Source organism: Alligator mississippiensis, chromosome 4 (assembly GCF_030867095.1).
Source record: "Alligator mississippiensis isolate rAllMis1 chromosome 4, rAllMis1, whole genome shotgun sequence".
Taxonomy (NCBI): domain Eukaryota; kingdom Metazoa; phylum Chordata; order Crocodylia; family Alligatoridae; genus Alligator; species Alligator mississippiensis.
The window spans coordinates 166073523-166082316 of NC_081827.1; the positions used below are offsets into that span (position 1 = coordinate 166073523).

The 8794-nt window shown below is 45.8% G+C and overlaps 1 protein-coding gene across 1 annotated transcript in view; it reads left to right on the top strand.

Annotated features, from left to right (window-relative positions):
- The window catches only part of PLXDC1 (plexin domain containing 1), a 57220-nt gene extending 49433 nt beyond the window's left edge, over positions 1-7787 (top strand). The window contains exon 14 of the mRNA XM_006274987.4: positions 3278-7787. Within this exon, the coding sequence (XP_006275049.2) occupies positions 3278-3397 (120 nt within the window). The 3' untranslated portion in view covers positions 3398-7787. The remainder of the gene's footprint in view (positions 1-3277) is intronic.
- Positions 7788-8794: the final 1007 nt, after the last annotated feature.

Here is an 8794-nt window from a genome sequence, read left to right on the forward strand (position 1 = left end):
CCTGCCCAGCTGTCATCAGAACTATCAGAAGCAAGGGAAATGTGTCCCAACCCCTCTGCATTTTCTCCTCCTGTTAAGGTCTCTGCAGGTCCCAGCAAGCTTATGTATTCACTCCATTGTGTGGTATAATAGCACACAAGATCACACAACCCAATTTACACCCTTGGTATAAATTGGCAAGGCATTGACTTCATTGGCATTATACTATTTTTATTTTTTGAAAATCAGTTCCAACTTGTGTCAACTAAGCAGAGCTCAATTGTTCAAGTCTGTGTGGCGCTACCACCGGCAAGTATCCTGCCTCCCAGGGTCTTAAGCCTAGGGCTTCAGATACTCCCAGATCTTTGGCAGGCATTCTATATGCAAGCCCCAAGCCTGGAGGCCTTGGAGTTCAGCTGCCCCCTAGTCTCACCTGCCCCTAGCCAAAAGGCCAAAGCAGCAAGCTAGAAGGAAGGCCCAAGAGCAAAGCCCCATCATCATAAATTGTGTAGTCAAGATCCTCATATTGGATAACTGTGTGCGGGCCAGGCCCCGATCCCGCCGCCAAGTGCGAGTTGGGGGGGGGGGGCGATCCGTGGCCCGTCTTTGCGCACGCGGGCTGTGGCCAGCAGCCCGGGCACGCGGGGTCGGAGAAAACCAGTGGCGAGCTAGAATTAGTCACAAACGCGTAGTGGTTGATCAAAAGATTATTTACTTACACCCAAAGATGGTAGTGGTGTAGGCTGGACAGCTTTCCAGGTGCAGCTCCGCTTAAATCCTCGTTGGAGGACTACGACAAATTCTTTTCCCACGGAGTTGTTTAGGCTCCGCGGATTCAGCAATTCTTTCCCACGGAGTTGTCGAAGCTCCGTGGGCTGTCCAGTTCCCAGGCCCTGGAGTTGCTTAAGCTCCGTGGGTTCGAAAATTGGGTTTACAGGAAAGGGATACGTCTAGGATTGCGCTTGGCGACGGGGAGAGGCTAGAGGCGGTTCGGTCTTTTGTTCCCCCCTCCGGAGTTGTTAAAGCTCCGTGGGTTCGGTTATTAAGCCTCTATTGCCTGCTTAAGAGAGGCGCGTTGGGTCCGCAAGGGTCCACATCGCTTAGAGATCTTCACACAGTGCGAAGTCTCCTCCTCCTGGAGTTCGTAAAGTCCTCCAGTTTTCTTCTCTCTCCGACTTGGGCGGAAGCTACCCAAGCCTTTTGTACGGCTAGCAAGCCAATAGCTAGCCGCCACGTGTACCTACATTCAGAACCGGCCAATAACGTGGCGCAAATCTGAATACAAATGGCAGGAACTCCTTTGCAACGTGCATCACCAGTATGCAGCAAAGAAATGCACCCTGCAAAGAAGCTACAAAACGGCGGGAAAGCCTTTTACATCCAGAGCTCCCCTCCACAGCAGAGAATTCCACCATGCAAAGAAACTATAATTTGGCGGGAAAAATAATTTAGCGGTGCCGAAGCACACGCAAACAAAAACCACAACTTTGGGTTGTGACAAACTGGAGGCATTATAGATTCTCACAGGGGTCAGCCTGCCCACAGTGCAAGGGGCAGGCCTTCACCCTCTACCTACACTGAGTCATTCAAGGCCAAGGAGAAGGGTATCTCCCCTGCCAGGTCAGTAAAACCACCTGGGCTGAAACCATCATCATGGTATCTGCCCTGCCAGATAAGTAGGATCAGCCCTCTACCACAGTCCCTTCCTTAATGGGGGTCCCTTGCTTCAGCACTCACACTCCCATTGATTTGTGCAGTTGAAGTATACTGAGCCATGAGTACATTGATTTGGGCAGTTGGAAGAACTAAGCCATGAATAAGAAAAAGCCAGTTTACCTACAGGTGCAGCTACCCTCAGGAAATCCAAACCTTCTGGAGAAAGAGAGGGAGGCTGGGCCTCACCAACAGCTCAGGAGCCGACCGTGCATTTAAAGATTTATTTTGCTGCGGTCTGAATCCTCTCAGCAGTCCTGATTCAGATACATTTCAATTAACCCAGTTGCCTTGCCCTGACTGCATCTGGGGAAGTGGAGAGGAGTGGGGGAGGGGGACTTTGATATCCTTCATATCAGAATGTTTCTTTTCATGGTTCTACAGGCACAGCTAATCTCCAACTTCCAGTTGTTGATTCTGTCTGAAATCCAGCTGCTTTCTTTTCCATGCATACTCACACTTACTTTTTTATTCTCTCACATTCTTTTTCCACATTCCCCCTCCCTCTCGCACCACTGCAGACTTTTTTCACATGCTTGCAGGTCAGTACACATGCAGATTCTAGAGAGAGAGCTCATCTGGAGTGTAACAAAGTTTTTGGTTGCTACCTTTTGAGCTGGATTTTTTAAAGTAACGTTGCCAGGCTTTATGGACAAATGATGCTCCATCAGAGATGTAACTGATGGTGTGTGTGTGTTTTAAATGCAGATTTTTAACTTTGAAAATATCAGTTGGTTATGACGAACCCCCTGGAGCCATCAGGATTGGGTTGAATTCTAGCCTGGGCTCTGATGGGGGAGAAGATGAGCAGCATGTAGACCCCAACCTTTCTCAGCTTCTACCTGGTCTCTTTACACCATCTGTTTTTCCTCCATTTGTTTCTATCAAGAGACCAGCTTCACAGGATCAACCTCGCAACCTCCCAACAGTTTAGTATCTTAGCACCTCACAAGCATTCTTGTATTTATTATCTTCACAGCATCCAACTAGGGAAGAGCACTGCTCTTATCCCCAGTGAACAGATGGGGAGCTGAGGTGAAGAGAGACAAAATGACTCACACAAGAACATACTGGAAATCTGTGGCAGAGCAGGGGATTAAAGTGGGTTTTCCTGAGTCCACAATACCCTAACCACAAAGTCATTCTTCCTCTCTAAGACCAGAGGCCTAGTTTCACTAGAGGTTTAATTTCCTCTCTCCCCGCCCTTCCCAATTTAACCTCATTTATTAGTTTATGCATCAGAACTAGCCTTTGGGAAAAAACTCTTAGCCCATTGGTCCATGGCTTTATGGCGCTGTATATAGTTCTTCAAACAATAGCTCTGCAACACTTAGCAATGTTAATACAATGAAAGCTATCCACAGTGATCCCTTTAGCAGCTTACAAAGGCTAGCTGCTTCATCGAGGTGGGTGTGCTAGTAATGGCGAGCAAGTATTCAGTGACATTTGGAGTGGTCTCTGAAGGTAGGGATTATTAATGAGGTGGGCTCTCATACAAGTGACACAGAAGCTTTTTGCAAAGCTCCTTGCATAGCCCTTAATTAAAGACTATTAGTTTCTCATGCATCTTTGTTCTTGTCCCCAGCGGAGACCACACCACTGGCCTGCTATGAAGTTCCGAAACCACACTAACCACACGACATACTCTGAGGTGGAACCAACCAGCCAGGAGAAGGAGGGCTTTGTTGAAGCAGAACAATGCTGAGCACAGCCTTCCCTTGCCCTGCCCCATGCCCCAGCCTTCTGTGTCTCAAGTGTTGGAGCTTCCTGTTATTCAATTGCAAATTTTCTCTTTTTTCGATAAAGGAACAGCAACCAGAAGAAAAGGGCCCAGCAGAGCTTTGAAAAGAATGTCAGGGCAATGCAAGGATACAATTCTTCCCGATTCCTCCTGGGACAGTGGAGCTTGAAACACAGGCAGTGAATTGTAACAACAATTTGGCACCAAAGCCTGAGACGTGGCCCTAAGGAAAGCTGGAGTCAAGTTTTTGTCCTGTTTCATTTTCTTTTGTTTTGTTTTGCTTTGGGCCTTTATTTCTGCTACCACCCCAAGCCCTTAAGAGGAGCAATTCCCATTCTTAGATGCACATCGTCTGATCAGTGTGACACGGCTCCAAACCCAAACCCTCTGTCTTCAGGATAACAGTTCTTATCCTATCTCCAAGACAGACGAATCTGACCTATTCTAAGGCTTACGTACTGTAGGAGAACCTTCTACAGGTGCAATTATGAACAAATAGCTCTAATTTGCCTTTTCTTGACAATTTTGCTAATGCCTGCAAAGGGTGAGCGTGAGAGTGACAGACCTCAGATACTTCTCCTTCAAAGTCAGTCTTCTGTTGTTAGCACGGCCACCATCCAGGAACCGATCAAATTATAATGGGAAAAGATGGGGAAAGAGCATAAAGCAAAATATTATTCTTCTAGGGCTAAACCCTGAGGTAACTGCATGCAAATTTTCATGGGAATTTCACAAAAGTGAGGAAGGAAAGCCTGAGCTCAGTTGCACTGTCCTAAAACAGGGGTATCTCCATAGGCATCAATAAAATCAACCCGATCCAAAGCTGTGATCAGTGCAGTCTTTCTATTGACTTCATTTAGGTTTGGATCAGGCTCCTATTCTGGATTTTTGTTGGTATTGTTACAGGCCTCAAGCACAGCAAGGACTTCAGCATTAGACCCCCTAGGTGCTTACTCTTTTCTTTTCTTTTCTTTTTTCTTTTCTTTTCTTTTTCCCAATCAGAACCAAAGATTAGTCTTCAGAAAATAAAGACTCCAATCTTGTTCCCATCAAAGCCAAGTGCTAAACTCTCACTGACTCCAGCTACAGCAGCTTTGGGCTCTGAAGTGAGGAAAGAAAGACACTTAGCAGCAATTCCAAGTCTGGTGTGAGGTGCAGTTTACATTCCTGGAAGAAAAAGGGCAAGTTGGTTGTGTGTTGTTTTTTCATGATCCTCTGCTATTTATTCTGATGTCATGTTTGGTGCATATTTTATCCACTGGCTGGTTCAGCTGTCACTGGTGGTGATTACTGCCAAAGGCAGGATCTGTCTAATTAATGTTTTCCCTCTCTTTGTCTGAATTTATATAGCCATTAAGGATAAATATGGATGTTTCATGGCATTTAGAACCTGGCTTATACTTCTTCACATATAGCCACTAGGGAGGCTTTTGCTGCAACTTATTATGGCATAAGGACACCAACATGCTCAAAAAAGATAAGTCAGACAGAACTTTGCCAAGTTGTTATGGCCCATACACCCAGACATTACTTCGCCAGAGGTATTTTGAAGATGAACGTTAGCTCCAAATAAAACCTTGAGCTAGAAGTAGATTTGTCTCCACTTCCCCCAAATAGAAAATGGACACTGTTGTAAGTTTTTTTGCTTCAGCTATCACCAGCTTTAAAATGGTTATAATTTGGTAATGGATATCCCTTGGATTCTCTGTCTCTTTAAAAATAATCCCCTTGTTTTTATTTTTTGTATATATATACAATAATAATTGGCAAAGTGGTGATCAGATGGGTATTCCTCTTTATTCCTCCTTGTATAATACAGAGATAGCTAGCAATTATGAATAGCTGTAAAGATACTTTACAGAGTGCATAATTAAACTGCCTAAGTAAGTCACTGCCAGGAAATATGACAGCCAAGATCTAAGAAGGATTCTAAAGAGAATTAGACATGTAAATAAAGAATGGTGAAAATATATAAGAGATATCATAAGTCTTTATGCTTCAAGGTAAAAAACAACCTCTGAGGTCAGGTAGAAACTTCCCTTATGGGCACGTTATTCCAGAATTGTCTCCTGGAGGCTTATTATAACTTCCACTGAAGCATATGGTACCAGGTACTTTCAGAGACAGGATACCAGATTAAAAGAACTACTAGTCTGATTTAGTACAGCAGTGCTCCTTATTTCCCAATTACCATTATTCATTATGTTCTGATAGGGTTTTCAGTTTTTCAGTATTTTATTATTTATGAGTTCTGATGATTACTTTTAGGTAAATTTATGACTAATTTTCAAGGTATTGACATTTTTTACTCAGCAATAAATAAAATGTTTCTCTTTCAACTATAAGGAGAAAAAAAATCAGACCCCTCCTGAGCTTCAGTCTACTGAGAACATGTTTCTAGTGAGACTGGAAGGTTGGGATTTGCTAGCACCCTCTGGAGAAAATCAACACTTAAAAAATTGTCAAATGTAGGGCTTTATCTAGTTAAATATATTTTTATATATTTTGATCAGCTTTTACCTAAAATTATGAACACTCTGCCTGACATTACCACATTTTGCCCAGCTGCTGCTTAGGGAGGTAGTAACCAATAGAGAGTACCGCAAATTACCTAAAAGAAACAACAACAAAAAATCCTTTGATTTCCCAGTGTTGACAAGGAGGTCAGGGAAGTAACTTGGCAAGGCTGGGGTTATTTTGTGCTTTTTAAGAAGCAAAAGAAAAAAATAAAAGTTGCTGTTTGCCAAAATAGGAAAAGGGAGACTGTAAGAATGATTATTTCATGCTTCTGAAAGAGTGAAAGGTAAGTAAATTACTTTAGAAATTACTTGCCAGTAGGTACATCTACACGTGCCCCTACGATGCTGTTGTTACTTTGCAGTCATGGAGAACGCACCACTACGGTGACTTAGCTGCAGTGTCTCAGTTCTTGCCTGCTGATGCTACTACATAGCTGTAGCGTGTTGCTGTGGCGATGTAGTGTCACATGTAGGCGCTCCCAGTGCCCCTCTAATGAAACTAAAATGGGAACAGAGCATGCTAACGCATGAGTTTATGTGTTTTCTCCCTACCAGTAAATCTGTATGACATCTTTTATCTAATTTCTCAGTAATTGAAAGAGTGGCTTGTATTTAATCATGTTGATGTGAAGTGTTTTGTGCTGTTCATCTCTGATACACTGTGTAAAGGGTAGTCAGATCCCATGCAACGGGTTTTGAGAAGCACAACACGTATCTTTATACTCACCAGTTCATATATTAGGAGAAAGGACCAACTCTGCTATCTGTCAGGTCTGGCTCTGGAAACTGTAAAGCCACTTCTGAGTCAGGGAAATCAATAGGATACAATCTTTCAGGATCCAGGGTCCCAAGTTTTCATGGCACGTGGACTCAAAGTGGAACAAGTCTATATCAGACTCCAAAGAGCAGTGGATATGATGGCGACAAATGGAAGAAAGAGAAAAGGATTTTTACTACCAACCTCTGAGTACTATTTTACCCTTCAAGCAAATGGGGTGAATAGATCTGAGAGCAAATGGAAGGCTAAATACCCACAATGAAAACAGATTAGCCTGCATGTGTCTCCCCTCAGTATAAGCCCACTGGCTTCATGCTGCAGGCTCATTCTGTGCCAAACTACAGGAAGGCATGCCAGTACCAGTACTGCGACATTCCTGGTAGAAGGTTTCTGTATCACTCGGCTTCTGCAGCCATATTCTAAAGTTTCGCTCTAACTCCAGGTTGGGCTTCTTCAGAAGTGAATTGTATAATGTACATGTGTATATCAACTTGTATATTTTATAAGTATAAAATGAGCTAGGACTGTTAGCTGTGCTCAGTCCACTGCTCAGCTGGTTAAAATTTGGATGCAAAATATAGGAAAATGCTGATATTCCATATCTGTCTTTTTAAGGACAGCACACTTGCAGTTTGCAGTGACTATTGATCATGTTGTTGGTGTAGGGGAGCTGCTTATCCTGACATAGAGAATGAGGTGTTACATCTGTTAATCAACCACTTGTGTGTATTCACCAGTTGTAAGAATATACAACAGGGTTTATTCAAGACAAACCAGTTTGGTTCTTTTCCAATTAAAGTTGGAGTCTAAACCCCCTTTGTTTTCAATGAAAGTAAGACCCAACTCCAAAATAATCTCTCCCTCAGTAACTAATGACCTACTTTCCACATACTTGAATTTACAGCACAATTGGACTATTTTGGGGGACTAAAGGCACTTTAGCTGTCTTTTAATGCAATGTATTTACTATGGATTATCTGCATGGAATACTGTGTTAACACAAAAAGGATCTCATGCTTTGGACTGCTTTGTTTTCAAAATAAAAATTGCAAAGGATTGTGGGTGATGTTATTATGAAAATTCTGAGCATGATGGGAGTAGTCTTTTATTTGTCTTGTGCATTACATAATGGACACTATGGGTATGTCCAGACAAGCACACATGTGCCTCTTGCCCCGCCTTAAACCCCTTTGAGGCGTGGCAAGAGGCACATGCAGGAATGAAAAAATGGTCCCTGTGCTGCTGCCGGGCCGGGCCCATGGCAGCAGGACCCAGCGTGGTGGGCAGGGACTGCGCATCATGCCTGCCGGGTCCTGCCAGCCCTGGGGCTCCTTCTGCTGCCCGGGTCCTGCCACCATGGGCTCAACCCGGCCAGACGGCAGAGGGGCCCCAAGTGCGGCAGGTCCTGCCACCAAGGGCCTCACCCAGCCGGGCGGCAGAGAGGCCCCAGGACCCAGCTGGGCCCAGCATGCAGTCCCCACATGCCACGCTGGGTCCTGCCACCATGACTTGGCCTGGCTGGGTGGCAGAGAGGCCCCAGGGCCAGCAGGACCTGGCTGGGCCCAGCACACAGTTCCTACGTGCTGCGCCGGGTCCTGCCGCCATGGCTCAGAGAGCCCCACTGCTGCTGCTAAAAGTAAGTTATGGGCCCTGAGCAGGGGGGGCTGGGGCCCTCCAGGGTGCCTGGGACCTGGGTCGGGGGGCACTGTGGCCCTCCAGGGGGAAGCTGGGAACCTGGGCAGGGGGGCTATGGCCCTCCAGGGTGCCTGGGACCCTGGGTGGGGGGCTGGGGCCCTGTGGGGGATAGGGGTTGTGGCCTTCCAGGGGGGAGCTGGGGCCCTGTGGGGGGGGGGCGCATTCCATGTGCTGTGGGGGGGTGGGGGGCGCTGCACCCTGCACCATGTGCTGTGGGGGGCCAGGGGACCCACCCCTCCTGAGCAGCCCCCCTACAAGGTCCCCCACACCCACAGTTCCCCCAGCAATCACCCCACACCTACCCACACACCAACCCACATCCCTCCACACACACATACCCGCCTTCGCCCACACCCCTTCACACCCCCT